The sequence below is a fragment of the Athene noctua genome, chromosome 16 (genome assembly GCF_965140245.1).
Source record: "Athene noctua chromosome 16, bAthNoc1.hap1.1, whole genome shotgun sequence".
Classification (NCBI taxonomy): domain Eukaryota; kingdom Metazoa; phylum Chordata; class Aves; order Strigiformes; family Strigidae; genus Athene; species Athene noctua.
The window spans coordinates 293,454-314,832 of record NC_134052.1 but is presented as its reverse complement, the minus strand read 5'-3'; the positions used below and the strand labels follow the sequence as shown (position 1 = coordinate 314,832).

General features: G+C 49.7%; 1 protein-coding gene across 1 annotated transcript in view; it reads right to left on the bottom strand.

Moving 5' to 3' along the window:
- Positions 1 to 355: 355 nt before the first annotated feature.
- Positions 356 to 21,379, bottom strand: part of LOC141966823 (rho GTPase-activating protein 39-like) — a 56,809-nt gene continuing 35,785 nt past the window's right edge. The window contains exons 3-10 of the mRNA XM_074919977.1: positions 19,378 to 20,686; positions 14,944 to 15,490; positions 13,524 to 13,613; positions 6,751 to 6,824; positions 5,100 to 5,299; positions 4,178 to 4,269; positions 3,475 to 3,644; positions 356 to 3,050 (exon numbers count right to left, since the gene is read on the bottom strand). Coding sequence (XP_074776078.1) covers positions 2,856 to 3,050; positions 3,475 to 3,644; positions 4,178 to 4,269; positions 5,100 to 5,299; positions 6,751 to 6,824; positions 13,524 to 13,613; positions 14,944 to 15,490; positions 19,378 to 20,686 — 2,677 coding nt within the window. The 3' untranslated portion in view covers positions 356 to 2,855. The remainder of the gene's footprint in view (positions 3,051 to 3,474; positions 3,645 to 4,177; positions 4,270 to 5,099; positions 5,300 to 6,750; positions 6,825 to 13,523; positions 13,614 to 14,943; positions 15,491 to 19,377; positions 20,687 to 21,379) is intronic.

The following is a 21,379-nucleotide window of genomic DNA, read 5'->3' as shown; positions in this document are numbered from 1 at the left end:
GAAGCAGAGGTGGCCCCCTCCTGCAGTACATCCCTTTCATCCTCTGACTGCCCATTTGTGGAGATACTGCCCATAAAGTTCTCTAACACTTTTTTGACCCTGAAAGGCTCCAGAAGCTCCTGTGTAAAGTATTGTCCTTTATCTGTTTAACCCATTCTCTTCCAAGTTTCACTGAGTGTCCCTTAGTAGCTGCCTGAGAGTTAAGAACAGAACCAGCCCACAGCTTGGTTTCCAAGTACGTACAGCATGCTGATTCCCAAATGTTATTTATGACCACTGACATCAAGGCTGAAACTTGCAGCTTTGGGCAGACATGATTATGCTTCAGAAATTCACAGAAAAGACAAGAGACAACCATGGAGATTGCATTTATTATTATAACAGAGGAGAGGCTGCTTTACTGATTCATATTTACAAATTTGTTGGTAAATAATATCCAGTGTCATTGATTAGCCTATCTTACAGCCCTGGCAAGAAGCATTCATCTGTAATAGCAGCAGATGCCTATGGTTTGATTGACTGCTACAGCTAAATGCAAGGAATAACATGGATCAGCTATGTGGTGGCCGGCTGCAGCCAAAGCCCGACACAGGCACATGCACCTGCAGCCCCAAGAGCCCACAGGCACCACACGGCTGCTCCAGTGCACAGCGGGGGCAGGATGTGGCACCCTGAGCCTGTTTAACCCTTCAAATTTCAGTATAGTATGGCAGAGCCAGTAACCCCCTGCCTGTCTCTACATTTCTGGGAAAGTAGCCCCACATCTGAAGTGCAAGTTGTTCAGCACTTCAGAAGGCCAAACTGAGCTGAACGGCTTTGAAGCGCTGGGATGGGATGAGATGGGATGGGTATGTAAAACAGATCCTGGCACATTTTGGGGGGTATGTTCAACAAAGCTAATCCTGACATGGGAGCGAGATTTCCTGGCCCATCTGGTACAAGGAGAGGAACCACAACCCGTGTTCAGCTGGGCACAAACTGAACTCCCACCGTGGAGTTCATCCCAGCAGACAAGTGCCCTGGAAACTCCCTTCACACACATCCAGAGACGCAAGCAGCCAGCAGGCTCGGGGCATTCTGCATGTTGGCATCTTATGCCCCAACTTTTGGTACAGATTCAGACATCAGCTTTAAGCCTCACTGCTGGCAGGGCTCAGCTCCCCACTGCAATCAGGAGAGGATGATCTCAGGTCCCCACTTGAAAGGGAGGAGGATGCAGAAATGCAAATGCAACCTTGGATGCTATCAGCAGACAGCATTGCGTAAGTAACCCCAACACACAGCTTTCTGCCGCAGACCTGCCTCCAGCAGGGAAAACACTTCAAAGGAGGAGAAGAGTAACACGAGGATGCCACAGAATTAGAAACTGCTACTTACTAAGGAACATGCAACAGCATCTGGAAGCTGCAGGGGAGCGGGGGGGGGGAGCAGAAATCCATGTGCTGCCTCTGAAAGACACTGTCCTTGCTGTGCCTCACTTCTAGTGGCACACAGAAAGCCACAGGGGTTTAACAGCAGAAGGAAGAACACTGCTGCCTGCCTGACACCACCCCTGCACAGGCTCCACCACACCTCAGCTGCTCAGACCTGCCTCTTCCCTCGCCCTCTGCAACTCCCATGGCAATTTGGTGGGCAGAGCACAGGTGCCACTGCTGACTCCAGACAGTATCGGCATTCCACAAGTACACAGCAATGCTGCTGCTCTGCCTGGAAGGGTACATCCACGTACAGGAGCACTTACTGTTGAGGGCCTTCCCAGCTTTCTTTAGACCCGGGGTTAACTAGGAAGGTGGGTAAAACAGGTACTGGGTCCTCAGCAGAGGGGTCTGGGAAGGATGTGGTACCAGGCTGGAGCCGTGGAGGCTGCTCTGAGCAGTCTCAGATGCTCTTCGTGAAAGCTGGTGTTGGCTCACGCTGCCTGTAGCAGAAAGGGGCTGCAAGGCTGCTGGGATTACCCCTGCAGAGGATATGGCCCTCATTAGGAGGATGCCAAAGAGGTTGTTTATCTGTTTGTTGCCAGGTGTGTGGCCTTCCTCTGTCCCCAGCCCCCACGGGTGGATGCTGGTTTAGCTCAGCACAGGGCTGGTCCCACATGCTGGCCGCATGCTGCTGTGCAGCTCTGCAGCTGCCTAAAGGAGGCGAGGTGGATGCTGTGTGGATCCGGCCTGCCAGGGCTCCCAGCTGTCGGCTGTCAGCCTCTCCACCCACCAGCAGCAGAGGCTCAAACACCTCTCCCTGGGCTGCAACGTGCTTCCGCTGATCAGGTCAGTCCGAGGAACTGCTCTGCCTCTGTGAACCCCTGGCACCTTTATATCCCTCTACCAACAGCATCCTGGGGTGTCAGAACAGCACTCACACCTCCAACAGCCTGCAGAAGTGAACCAGGCTGGCTCCACGGCAGTGGGATTATCCCCAGTGAGGCAGCATCTCCCCCAGGACCAGCTCATGCCACTACAAGGGAGTGATATCATGCTACCTGAAGCCAGCTCTGCCTCCAGAAGGAAGACGGTCTCACTGCCCCAGGCAGCAATTTCTCACAGATGTCACAGCCCTTTAAATGAGCAACCAGTCCTGCAGCTCCAAGGAGGAGGCCTGCCCACCTCTGACACAGACTGGAAGGCCATGAACCACTGAATCTGGCCTGGCATGTCCAAGGACTTTCTGGTGCTGAACTGCCAGAGTCTTCCAGGAGTGTCTTGTCAAATGTTCTTGTCCTTGAGGTCATATGCCAGGAGATGCTCAGGGGCCAACCCAGGGCGTGACAACAGCAAGGACAATAGAAGAAACCTAAGTAGAGGGGAGAAGACTTCGGGCACCCAGCGACTCCTCAGAGCAATGTTTCGGACCCCAGCGGCTCAGACCAGCCCTTTGATGAAGCTTGTGTCCAAGTGCACTATCAGCATGCGAAGAAAGGACATTTCTTTGCGCGTGTTCTCAAAGATAATGCGAGGGTCATCAGACTGGCAGCGCAGGCAGTTGGGGGCCATCACCATAGCCAGGTTGTTCACATCCATCTTGGTCCTGCCCACATTTGATGGCTGAGCAAAGATCTGCAGATAATAAAGACATTCAGCTGGAGCAGTGAAAATGGGCAAGACTCCAAACACATGGCCTAAGAAGAGGTGTGAGCAGAGCAGAGCTGTGGCCTCCCTGAAGGACAGTGCCCCAACAGCCACACGTTCATGGGGGAAGACTACTGTGCTCCGACACAGCTGACAGCATGCGAGCCTCAGCAGACAGGGAATATCTTGCAGATCTTAACCTTTGGGACTGGCCCCACGCTCTACAAGATCAGGAACATGGTTTACTGCTTCCAGAAGGGACAAGGCCAGCTGACCCCCGCTCCATCAATCCCACCTTCAATACAGGCGAGAGGTCCCACAACCCTGCCGACGGCCACTACTGCTGTGCCACTCTCTGTGCCCCGTGGGCTCCTGGCTGGCAGCATGGGCACAGGACTGCGGGGCTGCCTACCTGCAGGAAGTGTATGAGGTAACACAGCACCAGTCTGTTGAGCTCTGGCAAAAGCTGCACCACGGCCACAGCAGCATCAGGGTTCTCATAGTTGCTGATACACTCCTTGTAGAACTGCTGGGGGATCACGGGCTCCTCCAGTTCCCGATACCAGAGCTTGAGAAGAGAGGCTGGGCAGAAAGCAGGGTGCATGAGAACAGCTCTGGTTACCTCCCCACCACCTTCAGAGGCAAACTTGGCAGCGAGACAATGCCCCAGGAAACAGAGGGCAGAGAAGGGATTCTGCACTTGTGCTCTTTCACCTTATTTCAGTCTTGGCTCTGAAATTCTCAGGCAGCTAAACTGGCCCGTTAGAGGGAAACACTTACTCTTACCTACCTGCTCCTCCAGAAGTGGCTCCGGAGCCACCTAAACAAGAGGACAGTGAGACCTTGGAGTACTGCTCCCAATGACCCCCAGCCACTCCGCACTGCCCTGCGTGCACAGCCTCACTGCACCAGAGCCAGCTGGAGGCAGGGCTTCCCCTACTGCCCTCGGTGGTTTTCATATGGGCAGTATTTGGAAAGGCAGTGGAAAGGCACAGAATGGAAACTCAGTTGGTGAAGACAGCTTGTGTACATGTTCGCAGGCAGCAGCACATCTCCTGGGCTGCTCCTGTACCTTCCCCCCTGCACTGCACCGCGGTGGAGGCTGCAGCACGTACCTGGGATGTTGGGGTCACTGAGGTTGCTTGGGATTCTCCACTGATCCACCTGCAACTTCAACGCATTGACTTCATCAATGTCACCAGGTATCCTGCAAACAGAGACACAGCAAAGCTGCTTTAGAGAGTGAGCAGGGCAATGTGCCTGCTGTGGCAGCTGGCTGGCAAACCATGGCTCTGAAGCTCCTTCTGGGGCCCCAGGGAGAAGGGAGCACGCACCAGAAGCAGCTCCTCAGAGAGGACAGGTTGCCTGGTTTTAGACACAGCTTTAGAGTGGGGGTAGAAGAAACACTTGTCTCCTTCCCACCAGCTCAGACATCAACTATCAACTAGGCCTCTCTGCACCATGTTCAGTCCAAAGATCAGAAGCATCTCGGGCTAAATATACCAAGATACTAGAAACCTTTACAAGGCAAAGCTGAGTCTTTTGCTAGGTACCTTACATCAAGCTTAGCTACTGAAAAACTAGCATAAATCTTAAATAAAACAAAAAACCCCAAACCCAAATCAGAATCCCGGTGTTCACCATAAGATTCTTTGTGTTTCGACTCATGTTTTGTGCATCATCAGTGCTGATGTGCTGCATTTGATGAACTGCTCTGACAGGGACCCAAGAGTTTGTCCCTTCCCCGCATTGGCCTGCTACTACTGTTGATGGAAGTTCAATGCCTTGCCTGGGTACGTGCTGTCCTAAATAGTTCAAGTCACATGTATGCTGTCCCCTCTGTACTAATGCATTCAAATGGACTAATGCTACTTTAAGAGGTGATTCCTGAACCTGGGAAAGGTTGGGTTTTGTCTGATGCATGGCAGAATACTATTCTCAGGGAAGGGGAAGCACATGGAGGTCAATCTTGACTTCTTGGCTTTGAGGACTGACACATGGGTGGCTCAAAGGTGACATAGTGCCCCAAAGGCTCACCTGAAAATCCCCTCTGTCTGTTCTCCTCCCAGAGCCAGGACCTGCTGCGATAGCTGCGTCTGCACCCAGGGCAGCTTGTTACCCGGGTACATGTCCTGCTGCCGCAGCATGATTTCTTCCAGAGAGCTGCCGAAGAGCGATGGCGTCACAATGGCATTCCTGGCATGTGTTATCTCTTCCACTGTTGGTTTACGAAGGCCCTGAGGACAGAGAAGAGCTCAGTGCAGCTGTGGCACAGCCAGCCCAGACAAACTGTGATCTGGGGACAGTGGTGGTGAGCAGCCAGGATGGAGAGGGTTGCCCATGCACATGGACACCTCGCTGGCCTCCTGGCAGCACAGCTCTCGCTCTGCAGCCTCCACCTCCTAGAATCAGGGGGAGTTCAAGTCATCAGGCCAAAAAGAAGCAGAGAAGCTGCTGCCTTTTGGCAGAAGTCCAGTTTGGAGAGTTTGGGCTGTTTTTGCAAGGATTTTGTTGATGTGTTTTGCATGTCAGGGGCTCTGCTCCAGCTGTAGCTCTACCTGCTGGTGTGGGGGGAGGAAGGATGGAGCCCAGCCTGTCCCTGGCCATGGTGAGGTCAGCAGAAGCACATGGACACTGGCCCAGCACTGGGCAAGCGCTTGGCCACGGGACAGCTAACAGCCCTCTGGAGAGGGAATTCCAGGTATGTGCAACTCCAGGGAAAGCTTTGCTCTCAGAGGTGCTAAAGCCCTCTGAAAAGCAAGCACCAGGACCTGTTGCTTCTGAAAGACACTGACACTGGAAAGGAGCTTTGAGCCTCCCCTGGCAGCGATTTCCAGAAACACAGAGTGCTGTCACGGGGGTGACAGGCTGCCCAGCAACCCCGCAGCCAAGCGAGAGGCACGATGAGGGGAAAGCTCCCCCCAGCCTCTGGGAGGGTGGCAGCCAGCAGGGCTGCCTGCGATGCACGTCAGGACGTTTCCTGTCCTGCCTCCACAGGGATGCCGGGAGCCTTCACCCCTCCCGAGGTATTTCAGCTATTTGCTCGCTGTACATGGAGTCCAGATGGCAGGGAGGCCCCAGAGGGATTTGCAGAAATAAAAGACGACCGGATCTGGCTCAGAGACCTAGGACAGACAGGCTAAGGCGCCCTGCCAGCTTTCACAGCCTCACGCAGAACCATGCAGAGGAAAGGGAGAACGGACGATTTCCAGATAACGCAGAGCACAGAGGCTCCCCCCACCCCACGCCAGCCATCTCCACTGTGTGATTTTTTTGAACTGGGAATGAACAACCCTGCACTAATCCAGCTGCAAGACCTGGCCCATGCAAGTTCTCAGTGGCAAAGGGAGACTCTTCCCTCACTTGAAGAAACCAAATATTGGGCATCCCCCTCTTACCATGGAGACAGGGAAACAGGTTTGTCCTCCACACCCCTAAGGCCAGGGAGCACCAGCCACATGGCTGCCAGCACGTCAGGCGCTGCTGTCTGCCAGGAGGGTGGCGGGACCTGCACAGGAGCATCCTCCCACATGTTCATGGGGAGACAACCTCTGAACAAGCCTCACCGGCTCGCTCTGTCTCCATTTCCTATCACTGAGTCAGTGGTGACCTTTGAGAGTCATGGGACCAGCTGCTCTGGGACCTGGGCAGCAGGCCTACAGGCCCTGGAGCCAGGGCAGCCACTCACCTTTTTGCCTCCAGTGACAGCTACTTTCTGTAGCTTCCGGTAGCAGTATTTGGCGTAGGTGCTGATGGGCAGACCTGGCGGAAAGGAAAAACAAGGTGTCAGCCCGCAGCGCCATGCACCCGCCACACCAGAGCCCTTCAGAGAGCACCAGTGCAGCAGTTCACACCAGCACAAACAGCCACCCTCCTTCTGCACGGCCTGTTGTGCGGGGAGGGCAGAGAGGCTGCTGAAACCTCACACCGAGCACCCTGAAGCCTCCTGGCCCTGTAGCCCCATGGCAGGCAGCATCAATGCAATTCGGTGCTTGGGCTTGGAGGGATTCATCTTCTGAGTTGACTCATAGCTCTGCACCTCTTGGCCTCACTCCTACAGATCCCTGCCTCTGCACAGGCAGCCTGACCCTGTCCTGACTCAACACAAGGTGCCCATTTGGCATTCACAGCCCAGGCACACACGCATGCGTGAGTCCTCACTCCTGGCGGCATGGCTGGAGTTATATGTCTCTCAGACACAGAGCTGAATATTTACATATTGCCATATCTCAGCCAAAGAGCAGGCAGAGCCAGCCTCCTGCCAGGAGAGATTTCAGTGTTTTAAACAAATTGTTTACAATTCAAGAACTGCAGTCCTGGGCTAGTGAGAGAGGCAGCAGCAGAGAGAGGTGTGTGGGGCTGGAGAGGCAACACCAGCACCAAGAGTGAGCTCAGGGTGCAAGGGGAGGTACAGGAAGGGGGCAGGGTCTCCCATCTTCCCAAAGCCCTGCAGAAGGGTTCCTCACTCTCCTGCCTGCAGCATCCTCCAATCCAACCTTGTACCATGAGGCTCAGGCATGATCTGTGATACGAGGAAAATTGGACATGCCAGAGCTTGGGAAGTGCAGCCCTCTGCAAGAACAGCTGCTCTGCTTGCGCTTCGTTCAGTGAACTCTGAGGGCGAGTGGAGCCAGGATTCACAGAGCTAATCCCCCCGTGACACCAAGAGAAATGTTTGCACTGACAGAGCACTGATTGCTGGGAGAGTTTTTCCAAAACTGTTGGCCTTTTGTTCTTTTTCGAGTCAAACCCAAATTGCTTGCTGAAAGCAGTGAATATATCTGCCCTATTTGATTCCCTGCCAGGCTCAAAGCTCGCAGCAAAGTTCAAAATACTTGTGGCTTTAAAAATCTACATTCTGGTCAGATGCTGCATATTTCAGATCAGCCTTTCACACACCCTATGGCTTAGGTAAGCTGGTCAGGAGCCTGGAGTTCCTCAAATCCTCTCAATGCAGAGGGAGGACAAGCTCTTCCCAAGCAGAACAAGAATTCGCGAAGGTGAGAGATGAGCTTTCCCCCATTCTCCTCTCAGCCAGACAAACCGCAGTCCTTGGCTCCCCACAATAAAACGAGCACCCCCTGCCTCAATCAATCTGCTTGACAGCTGGAGCGGAGCCTCTCTGTAATGCTGGAGCAATGCCAAAGGAGATACAACAGCATTCCCCTCTCCCACAGGCAAGGGGAAGGAAAGTCAGTTTTAGGAATTTCTCTCTCTTGGGAATATCTAAAGGAAAATATTTCCCATATGCAAAAATCCTGCTAAATCCCAGGCATGATTTATACTAGAAATGTCTGAGGATTAAAGAAAACAAACCCAATGAGCTGCTTTGTGATGCTTCACTACTCCAGGTTATGTCTTCTGTTGATAAAATGTGCAGACACACCCCGATGCAAATTGTCATCTGCTTCACAAAGGAGAGAATGGGAAAAAAACTGGACCATGTCTTTGCATCACAACAATTATGCGGGAGGCAGCATATTCAAAACTAATAATAGGAAATGTTTTTTCACACTGTAATTAGACCATGAAACCCATAATCACCCTAAGAGTTTAACAAGGTTTGCAAAGGAACCGGCTGCGTTGAAGAGCCTGCATGGCTGATGCGTGGGCAGCAGTCAGAGACATTTGCTTGAAGCCTGTTTTGTACTTTCCCAGAAAGCTCCTTGAGCCTGGGAAAAGCCTGAAACCTACATCCTGCACTTTCTGCAGCAAGGCGTTCTGCTCTCAACAAGACCAAGCTGCAGCCTCTGACCCAGAGGGGGTTGACAGGGTCATGCATGGAGCTAACCAAATTTTAAGCAAATAAACTGAAAACTAAACTTGCCCCATGCACAAAGGGCTGGACCCATTACTGCCCATGGACAGTTTTTAGTCTGGAGGAGGCTGAGGGGAGACCTCATCCCCCTCTACACAACTACCCGAAAGGAGGTTGCAGAGAGCTGGGGATGAGTCTCTTGAACCAAGTAACAAGCGATAGGACAAGAGGGAATGGCCTCAAGTTGCACCAGGGAAGGTTTAGACTAGATATTAGGAAGCATTTCTTTCCAGAACGGGTTGTTAGATGTTGGAATGGGCTGGCCAGGGAGGTGGTGGAGTTCCCATCCCTGGAGGGGTTGAAGAGTCGGGTCCACATAGCGCTGAGGGATCTGGTGGAGTTGGGAATGGTCAGTGCTAGGTTAACGGCTGGACTGGATGATTTTCAAGGTCTTTTCCAACCGAGACGATTCTGTGATTCTGTGACCTGAATGACCAAAAAAGCAGAGGGAGGCCTGAGGAACAGGGTGACAGGCACTGCTGCAGCGGGCACAGGACGCCCAGCTCTGCAGCCTCACACCTCCCTGTCTGCAGCAGCAGCCACCGGCTCCACACGAGCGCTCCTGGGGCATGTGCAGAGCAAGACAGATCCGCAAAGAGATGCAGAGAGGCTGTGAGGCAAGTGGGGAGCTGCAGAGGGAAACACGAGGGAGATGAGCAGAATTTAGGTTTAGCCTTTGCTTTTCCAAACCAGTGGCTTGACTTGACCATCTGGCTGCTTTTAAAAGGCTCAGCTTTGAGGCAGGCTGCTGGCATCAGCTCATCACACAGGGTCAGTTCTAACCAGCAGGCCTGGTGCTCCCTCCGATCCCCAGCTCACACCCCTCGGCGCAGGGACAGGCTGGAAAGGGCTAACACTGACGGCAATTCCACTTCTCTGAGCACATCATGAATCTGTGAAATCCAAGTTGATCTGTTATTTCCTGTGGTACACAGTAGCCCCAGGAGTTCGGAAATAGAAAACTACTAACAACCCACACAGTGAAAAATAGTTTGCAAACGAAAATATTTTTCCATGTGCTGGCCTAAAACACATGTGAAGAGCTTCTCAAAGAATCTATTCTTTTATAACAAGTTAAAATCCAGGCAAGGCACATGCAGGAATATACCTTCTGGAACAGCCCTGAATGCTCTCCTGCCAAAAAATGTCTTAAAAAATGCAGCAAACAATGTGGATTCAGGACCTGGCCACAGGACACGTACTGTCTGGGTATTTCTCTGATCGACCGTGACCTCTCAGGGACCTCAGCCTGGCACAGTCAGAGCAGGCTCTCAGACCGGGGCCCCATCCTGCTGTGCTCTTCAGCACAGGGGTAGGTGCCTCCTGAACAGCTCAGCTAGGCTTTGCACCAGTGCCACTCTCCTGGCTTAGATCTGCCCCAGCCACCCCATTTTGTGGCAGTGTTTCAGCCCCTCTTCCTCACACCACCAGCGTGTCCCTCTGTATCCCAGCAGTGCTGCTCTATCACCATTCCCTATGTGGCAAACGCCATGCTTTGTCAGCCCAAGGGGCCCTATGAGTCAGCACCTGCATCTGCCACCAGGAGGATAAAGAACAGATACAGGATGCCTGAAAAATTAGTATTCCCCTACAAAGATCTCTCAGCTAACAGCAGGTGGGAGACACCCTGAGGTAGTGCTGCACCTGAATCATTAACCATCAACTGACAAACTGCCCTTCTTCGAATCTGTCCCATTTCTTCCTAAACCCCTTTATGCTCCTAACCTGCACAAAACTCTACTTTGCTGACTCTTAATGATTTAATTTTGTGCTTCAGGACAGTGTGCTCTTCAGCCTGCTGCCCAACAACAAAACCAGGTGGTTTCCAATTCTTCTGCTACAACAGACAATGAGAAATATTCTTCCTCTTGCTCTTCCCAGGCGACCTGCAGTTTTCTTCAGCCCACTGACCTTCTCTCTTCTCTCCTCCAGGTTCAGCTCCTGGGGGGCTTCCCCTGCCACACTCATCAGCCCAGGAGGGACTACAGGCAGGACACGCAGAGCAGGCACAGCACAACTACAGCCAAGCACTGGTTTGCTCTCTGTCCCTTTTCCACAAGCTCCTGATCCTCTGCTTGGCTTCTGACTGTTTCTCAGCACTGTGTATACATTTCTGGAAATTCAGATACAGGCTACAATATGTCTTTCCCTCCTTGAAACAGCTACGTAAGAGCCTACCACTGCACGTGCAGGTAGGGACATCTCCCATACACACTGCTTTCGTTGATACAATTTTCTCTGCTGCTTGATCACTCAGTTACCCTTGTAAGATCCCTCCGCACCTTTAGTTTTTACAGTCCTGAATAATTTTGTACCAACATCGAGCTGCCTGCCAATTATTTGCTCCTTGTATAGACCCAAAGCCCAGCCTACATTCCTGCAGGATCAGCAGACAATCCTCCATCTGAAAACACATGATTTATTTCTACCTGTTATTCTTCTGCCTTTCTATGGGTTATTGATCCATGGGAAGACCTTGCACCACCTTTATATTTCATTTACTCACAGAGAATAACACTAGAAAATGAAGATTGCAGAGGTAAGCGTGGGAAACTTCTAAATAATTTCTTTGGGTGCATGTCAGATGATAAATGTTTACTCACCTAAGTGTTCACTTATAAGCCTCTGCACTGAAGGAAGTGTGTGTGTGTGTGTGTGTGTGAAATCACTCCTTTAACTCAATTTTTCGCTGAAGTATTTACATACATGCCTACATATCTACTATTCAGTTCTGTTTGAAGACAGTGCATTTCATTTCCTTATAGATTTCTCTGCTAAACTGCTGCTACAACATCCATAAGCATCTAAGTATTTCAGATCTACTAACAAACTTCTCACAAGTCTTGCAGATTCAGGGAGGTGCATCCTACCTACCCCTCACATGTCCAGCAAGCAGGGCTGGTGGAGCAGATGTAAGTGTTCCAAGGAAAAGCCTGACCTTTCCAGCCCAGCAGCAGACAGAACCTGGTGTGTTCCTGCAGGATCTCCCTTCACTTCAGGTGCAGTTCTGAGGTCAGGCCCCAGAAAAAATCCTCAGTGTTATCAATCACTTGTGAAAAAGCTGGTTCAAGTGATCTGCCAGCCCTCCTGCCTCCTTTGCTGTGCCCCTTGCCATCTTTGCAGAAGCTGGCAGGAGCCTGCAGACCAGCTCATTTGTTCTTAAGCCCCAGTTCACTGCCAGAGCAGGTCTGTGTGCCAGAAAGCAGAGAGGGTCCAGCGAAGGGAACAGCATGTGACGTGTCACCAGAGCCCCAGCTGAGGCCACAAAGGCACTTCTGATTTTCAAGTGCTTCATTCTGGAAACTTTATAAAGTTATCCTGGCATGCCTTTTTCATAACATTATATATATATATATATATATATATATATATAAAAATATATAAATTTCTGAAATTTTTTAAAATTTATTTTTATGTAAAAACTACTTCTATCTCCCTAAGCACAACTCCAGCACAGGCAATATAGAGAAGCAATTGCACAGGAGAGCCCAATCAGCCCACAGAGAGAGCATACGCTGCACAGAGCAATCTCCAGGGAGTTGCCCCATAAAGGTATCAAAGTCCCTCTGAGCACAAGCAAAATGACTTTTCTAAGACTCAGAATGGGCTGAATTCTCCTGGGCCTGAACAGGAAAGAAAAAAGACATATATCCCTACAAGAAATATAATCCCTCTGTGCAATTTTAGGTCTCTACTCTGAATCCCACTGGAGACAGAGAAGCCACAGACACTCTTACTGCAGGGGCTGTGACCAAGATGCCTCCTCAGAGACTTCCCCAGACTTGCAGGTGCCTTGAGGGAGCAGTGACACAGAAATGCCAGAGCAGGAGAGTGCAGCTGCGGTGTTCACGTTTCATGCGCCCGCCTGCAGGCGTCAGGTAGGGCTCACCAGTGAAGGAAGCTGGACTCCAGCTCTCCCGGACTAAAAACACTGAGGCCACATGATATAATCTGCTGCCTGATATGAATTCACAGGGCTGGCTCAAGTTTCCTGAAAGCAATGTAAAAAAAAATTGAATGGACTTTGTCTAGCAAGGCTTCAGCCAGATGAAGTATTATCCTGCAGTCGGCAGTTAAAACCTGAGGCTGGGGGAATACACGAGCTCTTGTTCATCCTGCACAGATGCTACTGCAAGCCCTGGGCTGCAGAGTCCAGGAAGCAGGGACATGGGGAAGCCAATCCTGAAGAGAAGTGCTCTTTGCCATGTATCAGTGTCCCCTCCAAAGCTCCTCAGGTTGGGTGGTGGTTTACAAAATTCACTACTACAACCGAGACAGGTTCTTTTGCTTGCATGGCTTTTAGCACTGGAATGCTAAACTCCGTGGCATACACAGACCAATTGAATTACAGCCCCAGATCTGCAACCAAATGAAAATACTTTTGCTCACACAACTGTAAGTGAAGGGGGTCCCCCACTGCTGCTACACTGCTACCTGTCCCATGTACTGCCCAGCTGCCACCCGCACTGCTGACTGTGCTCTGGTCAAACCTCTCACACTGGCCACCTGCAGTAAAGTTTCCTGAATCTAAGTTGATGCACTTATAGAAATGGTCTGATTTTCAGTGAAGCTCAGTATCCCTGCCTGTCTGAGGTCAGTGCAGTTCTCCCTCTTGGCTCCCTGCATGCTGTGCCTCCCTTTACCTTCATCCTCGGTGTTTTGTTTCCTCTTTTTCCTGGATTTTGAGTTCTTCTTGTTTTTCAGATCCACAAGCTCCTTGATGCGCTGGGCAACTGAAAATTCAAGAGGCTCTGGATTAATAATGTGGAATGATAAACACCAAAGCCCAGAGTGGCCTTAGACATGATAGCCAGCCTAACTCCAGCTGAGGAGGTCTGCCCGGGGAAAGGTCCTCTACCACAGCCAGCTACAAATGTATCTGAACAAGGGGCCCAGAACATCACTCAGCTTCTCCAAATGGCCAAATAGTTGAGAAGGGGTTCCAGGCAGCAAGCTTATACCTAAATAAACTTACTGTCTAAATACCAGCAGAAGGAACAACCCACTCAAATAGTTCAGATTACTCCTCCTTGCTGCCTGGACACCAGTGCTGGCAGGGTGATTTTTCACTCCTGGGCCAAGTGTAGCTGGAGGGAATGTTTTTTGGGAGAAGTGACAAGGGTTTAGGATCCTCATGAAAACCCGAACCAGTGCTGCACACCCAGCAGTTCACTGAAGGAACCCTACACTAAGGCTACAAGCAGGAAGCCAGAAGGCAAAGGTTGGCACTGCATCACTGCTGCCCCTAGGAGCCAGCTCCATCACTGAACTCACTAGCAGGGGCAGAAATTCTGCACCTGCCCTGGAGATCTGCAGGGGCTTTAACTTGCATTTGAAGCCCCAAGTGGAAACGGGTGCTCTGGTTTCTTGCCTGAGACTGGAGAAGACACAGAAAGCACTGCTGAAATAGTGACAAATCAGCCAATAAATACTCTCCAGGCTGGCACCTGTTTTGTTTTGATTTTTTTTTTTTTCCCTCACAGGATGCTGTAGAAATTTAAAATTAGGGTAATAACTGAATATATGCTGGGATGGTCCCCAAGGATGTATCTGAAAGACAGATACATCACATCTCCTCACAACAAAAGCCAGCAGCCTTCAAGAGCCTCCACGATCTCCTAAGCTAAGGCCAGTTCATAATGTTTGCAATGGCTCCCTTAAAAACTTCTGTATTAACATTCATCTCCTTTTTTTTGCCTGCTTTAAGGAGCTTTGAAGTAAATCATGTCTTCAGAGTTGAAGACATTCAGAGTTGACCCTTGGCAGGTCCAAATCACTCTTTTCAGTGCTGATCTTGCCATGCTGATCGGTGAGATGAGCACAGTCTAGGGCTGGCATTTCTTTGCCAGACACAAGTGAGAACTGCAGGGAGATGAGCTGGTAGCAACTTCATCCTGTCAAGGAAGGATGAACTTTCCCAGCACATGGTGCTGGGCTCACTGACATAAACCACAGCACTGGCTGGTGACTACCTGTATTTTTGAAAACCAGACAACCTTGAGTAAGTGTCACAACCCACCAGAATGCTGCTGGGAACAGAGTGGGTATGCATGAAGCACTTACTGTTTTCATCACTGTCAAGGTGGCGATAAATGTAACCTTCCAGATAAGACTGAAATTTGGGTGATGGGGAGAAAAAGGCCAGACTGATGGCCATCAGTTCCCAGCCCCATGCCAGACTTCTGTAGCACGTATTATCTGTGGTCTGCCGAATCAGCTGTATATAGAGCTCATCCCGTAAACCTTGCATGCTCCAGCACTTGGTGACCGTGACCAGCGCCACGTGATTCTGGTCCATGCGAGTCTGACGATCTCCCATGTAGCTCTGCACCAGTTTGAACATCTCACACGCCTCTTTTTTGATGGTGCGGTTGCTAGTGATGAGCATTGGCTTTTTGATAGAGCCGCCGTTCCAGGACAGCATGTTGGAGATGGAGATCCTTCGGCGGAAGATGCCCTGCGTGTGCATGTTCAGGTTTTTAGAAGCCCAGTCTGCCATGCTGCTCTGAGAGATGGGCTTCCGTAGAGTATTGTAAGGGAAGTGATACCCTACACAGCTGCCAGACTGGCCACTGCTCTCCTGCTTGGGGTCCAGCTCTATTGTCCCGGGCTGCAATGGAGAACAGATGTGTTAAGAGCAGCTTAGGTGACTCCTTACCCTGCTAAGAAAATTATCAACAGTGAGTCATGAAGCTACCAGCAACTGCAAAATGGTGAATGTGTACAAAACATGATTTAGTACAGAATCAGTGGCTGACATCTGTAGTTCTGCAAAAGCCTGGCTGGCACAGCTACACACTGATACTGTCCCCAAAGGAAGCACTGGGACATGGAGTACCAGGGTTGATTATCCAAGTTGTCCCAGAGCTCCAGGAACCAGCCCAAGCAGGAGCTGGGCTGACTCCCAGAGCAGCAGTACAGCTCTGTGGCACCAAGCACACACCAAGAAGCCAATTTTCTCCCACTGTTCACCTCTCAGTTTCTGCAGAGCCACAGGAGCCCAGCAAGTGGGTGGAGAACACAAGGACTAGACAGCCACAGCAGTAATAGCATGTTTCCTTCTCACCTTTACCCTTTGTGGCTCCTACAATCGCAGCTGGTTCCTGCCTTTACTATTTTTCCAAGTTCTAGCAATAAAAAAAAAAAGACAAAACCATATCATCATGGCTAGCAACTATCAGGAGCTGCTGAGCTTTGGGCGGCCTGTGCCTGGCCAGCCTCTGCACTGAGGCACTAAAAACATGTATCTCAATTCCACTATGACCTTCACAATGGAAATGCTGGCCAGACACACAAACAGGACAAGAGAAGCTAAGAGAGGCACAGTGGAGCACAGGCACAGCTATTTTGATGGCAAGGCTGTCACCCAAGTAGGATAAATCATGTTTGATTTGAAGTGAATGAGACCCTGATATTTGCATCAGTCAACTTCCACCACTAGCAAAGCTGGCTCTCCCACCACCCTACAGACACACCACGACCTCCTGCCAAACAGGGCTGGGCCTCAGCATCCACAGGGAAGATAGAGGCTGTGGCCACAGACCCAGCGCCTCAGTGAGCACCACTGCACAAGGGTCAGGGACACCTCTGCAACGGGCTCCCTACCACGTTTTCCTATCCAAGACAGGCGTAACCTTTCCCAAATGAAATCAGAATTGCTCACAAGTACTGGGTTGTTTTTCCTTCTCAGTGAACTAGGGACAGCTACGCCCCACCTGCAGACTGCAGTGATCAAGCTCATCTGCTACAGGGACAAGTCCACTGATCACAAGTTCACAGAGAAAAGCAGCAGAGACGAAGACCTTCTCTCCTTTCAGACTCTGTATGCAGTTTTTACACGGAGCCTTGTCCAGCCTTCTTCACCAGTGATTGCTACAGACAACTACATCATTAGAGCTTTGGTAGTACTGATTCCAAGAAAATGATGTGTAATAACTACTTGTGAAAATAAGACACTTATTTTGCCCATCCAGACTTTTGTTTTGGATAGAAATGTCAGCCTGGGACTCATACTGAACTCAAACACCCAACAAGCTGTTTTAGGAAAGAGACTTTTTTGTTGGACTTGAAATTCCCACGTATAGCAACTAAGAGCTAAACAGCCCACGCTTTGGACTACATTCTCCAAGGAGATCTCCAGCAAATAGGGAAAAGTCAAACAAGATAATCTTGAGGCTCTTGGTTTTTAAAGGAAGACAAAGCAACAGAAATCCTGTAAATTTTGGTTCTGAAGTGGAAAAAGTGAAATAAGACATACATTTTCCTTCTTTGCAGATCACCTTTAACTTGCATGCCACACTATTCTGGTCCTGGCCTACAGTCAAACCTGAAATCACATTAGTTCTTAAACATTTAGAACAAGTCAGCGTTTTCTTCTCAGTAAGGAGGAACTACTGAACTGACACAGAGGCTTGTGCAGTCCAACCCTTCCCTATCATACACCCAACATGTACCTACATGCAGATGACGGGATTAGCACATATCACACTCCACCTCTTATTGCCAGCCTGGGGCACAATCATTTCTCCTGCTTTTCTACTTCATTTTGGTTTTTTATCCCTTGAGTTTTATCCCTCTTCACTCCTTCTGAATTCACTCAACATGTTGCCTAAAAAATCCCTGCCTGCAGATCTTCTCTGCCACCTCCATCCTCAGTCTCCTTCAATCCACCTTCCACACCAGGGGCTGGTTTCCCTCCTACCACCCTAATTGCTCTTTCAGCATGTTACTTCTGAGGATCCACCTTTTCATATTCTCTAGAGGTTCAACAAGCTCTTGGTTCTTTCCTCTTCTCTCTCTAGAGTTTATCTCTCAAATCTCGTTCACACAACTACCCAGCTATTATCTTTGTGCTGACAGTACACATCCACCTCTGCTCAGCCTGTCCCAGAACTTCTGCCCACTCTCTTCAGATAATGAATCTCCTTGTCTTCCAATTCTCCTCTCCATCGCACAGGTCCAGCACAGGACATTGCTGGTGACTCAAGCTGTGCCATTTTCAGCTAAGGCAGCGAATTTGCTGCCGTATTCTCTGTAGCCTCCTCCCCTTCTTACTTGGACTCTTACATCTCAGAGTATTTCCATACACAGAGTATTTACTTATTGACTTGCTGCCTTTACCACAACATCCATCTTACATCTTCCACTGTATTCTCCTTCTCCATCCTACATGAATTTTTCTTCATTTTCAAGGCCATTCACAGCCAACCCACCATCTCTTGTGCATAATCACCATGAAGTCTCAGCTCTCTCTGTCAATGCAATGAGGTGTAACACATTCTGAAGACCAGACAGCGGTCTTCTGACAAGTCTAAAGAGGCTGTGAAAGGAAACTGCTGAACTATTAACTGTAACACACATGTCACATAAACTCAAACTGGCCCTGTGCCTGAAAAATGAAAAACGCAGGAACGTGATCTCAGTTTTAAAAAGGGTTTCAGGTGAAAACAAGACACTATTACAAAAAAGAGAACACACACACACATAAATCTGATACAGTAGGGAGGTGTCAGCCTGGTTTTTAGAGAAAAGTTGTATGTCACAGGTCTACTGGAATAATCTGAAATGGTCAAGGAGCTTTGCCAAGTTTCTCCATGAAAGGTCGTGGACTAGCAAACAGGAGAAAAGACAGAACTAAGTGTTAAAATAGTCAGGCTTTATGCTACAGGATTGTCATCAGCTGTGCCTCACAGAAGAGATGCAGACTCAGGCTGTTCAGCAGGAATGAAATAACTGGAAGAGTGAGCAAAGAGAAAAAAGACAAAACCTTCACAGGATATAAAATCACCCATGTAGAACCTAAATCCAAACTAAAATCATGAAGCAGGAGGTTCCTTCAAATCCCAACAGGAGAAAAGATAGCAAACTAATTTCTGCAGAAGTGATGTTATAGAGAAAAACTACTCCACTTGTGCAGGCACACTAATAGGCTTTAAAATAGCTGTTTCCAAATGTTAGATGCTAGAGTCACTGCCACAGGTTTTCTCAATATTTCCACTCAATGCTCAAGAACAGTCGGAAGGGAGAACAGAACATGAGGAACTATTAGAAAAAGGAGAGAAAAAAAAAGATAGTGCCATGTGGCCATGAAAACCCTGACACCTGCATCCTACACCCCACCAACTCTCGCTATCCCAGTGCAGAAAAGACCTGTGAGGGGCAAGGGCTGTCAAAGAAGACATGAGTGCCAGTATCAGTATCAGAGATCAGGCAGCAGATTTACACAAATAACACAGCAGAGCTCCCAACAGTGCTGAGGCCTTGATGGACATGAGCCCCTCCACAATTCCCCCTCCTCTCACACCACTGGCCTGAAATGGCGTCTTCAGCTGCGAAGTTGTGAAGCTTTGTGACCCCATTTTCTGTTCTGCAGGCACAGACGTGTTCTGCCTGCAGCACGGCCACTAAACCCATCCGGGAGCAAACCAGGGACTCGGCTCTGCGCCACAGCAGTCCAGCAAAGGTGTGCGATTCAACCTGGTGTAGATGGGAAGTTACCTGGGAGGAGTGGCGCGTAGCATCTGACAAAGCCAAACTTGTCTGGCTGGTCACATTCTTTTCTAGAGAATCTATTTTCTCAAAAGTCCTCTTCTGCCTTACTGTGTCCTGTGGAGCAGTCACATCCTTGAGAAAGCTGCCCCTGCTCTCCAGGCCCTGTCTACACAGGGACCTATTACTAGCTGAGATGTCATCCCTTGAGCTCCGGCTGATGCATTTTTTCAAGTGGTCAGACTGAAACCTGACTTTGCTGCTCTCTGCTGGGATGCCACTCTCCAGACTTTCAGCATCAAGGCTGGCTTTGCTTCCCCTGCAGGCTGCTGACCTGCCCACCACAGCACGCATCTCAGCGATCAGCTTATCATTCAAAGCCGTGAGCTCACTGCTGCTGCCTACAGAGCCAGGTCTTCCTTGAGCTGTTCCTTGCCTCCTTCCTTTCCTTTTTCTCAAGCTTGGAGAAGGGCCAGTTGAATAACCAGAATCCTGATGGCTTATACCAGTTGGGTACTCCTGCGTTTGCAGGCTGTTCTGCCGACTGTGGTGGGCTTCCATGTTCTTGAGGACGTTGGCTTCCAAGATCCTCCAGGACTGTTTGAAGCTGTCCTTTGAAGTAAGCTGACCAGGCAGTTTAGTAGAGGCATCAGCTGTTGCGGCAGAAGAGTGGGAGAGTTTGGAAGACTGGTCAACATTGACCATGTGTTTTATATATTCTCTGCCAGCTGGGCTGTATTCAGTGGAAGAGGGATTTCTTGCATGCTTCTTTCCAGTTTGCTGCTGCTGCATACCTGGATGCTGTAATAATTTTGTTGGCTGCAGCTGCTTTTTTAAGCTATTGCTTGGTGACCTTGGTGGTGACATCCCACTCATACTGACACTTTCAGTGTCCATATCTACTGGTGGCTCATCATAAATTGGAGACTCCAGAGATGGCTCATCGTATATAGGTGCAGGGGAGGCATACTTGGGAGATGCAGGCTGGGGGGTTCCTGTCTGGCTCCTTGGAGGTGTTTGAGAAGTTGGACCATTCATCAGCACTAGGCAAAACCCACCATTCTCTGTCTTTTTGATCTGCATAGACTGCTTTGTTTCTCCTGTAGGCATTTGCTTTACCGCTCCAGGGCTCTGGGACATGGATTGAGGCTGAGCATATATGGCTGGTTTTGGAAGAGATTTCTGGCCGTTGGCCTCTGGAGCACTCTGCAGCTGAAGTGAACTGTTTGAAGAGCTCTGTATCTGCCTCAGACTGTTCACTTTGACCAACATGGCTGCTTTCGTGCCTGGCAGAGGCTGCCAGTGGGTAGGAGTCTCCCTGAAGGAAGAAAGATACAAACACAGGGAATTATTTAAGAACTGTATTAACTGAAGTATCCTCCTATTTCTACCCAAATACCAGGCTGTTAATCTCAAAGTGCCTGGAGATTTCCCAATCAGTTCCTCATTGTTTTTTCTTGGAGATCACCCTTCCCAAATCAGAAACGCATCATTGTTACACACATGATAAATTTCTAAGACATGAACAGCAGAACAATGAGATGAAACCAAGTTCATCATACTAAAACCTGTCTGGTATCAGCAGCACTGAGTTAGGAAACAACCTACGCTTCCCAAGGCTCATTAGCTAGCACAGCACCCAGAACAACCAGCTGAAGACCAGTAAGTGATATTGGATCACTCAAGCAGAGAGTTGGAAAATAATCCAAAGTGTCTACCTTTGGATTGTCAAACTATGATGACAGTCCTTCCAGACTTATTTTTTTGATCTAAGTTTCCAAATGCATGTTTATTTTACAGGAAACCTGTAAGGTCTATGGGAGATGTATGGGGATGGACATCCTTGGCTCACAGGATGCATGTTACACTCCCACACAACCCACCAAGCCTCTGCGTAGAGCATCCTCCCAGTCTAGGCCCTTAGATCTGGTTCCTTTGGCCAAACCTACTGGGCCTGCCCAGCTTACACGGCTGTGAAATTCTCTGCTGGGAGTAGCCTCTGACCCATGGT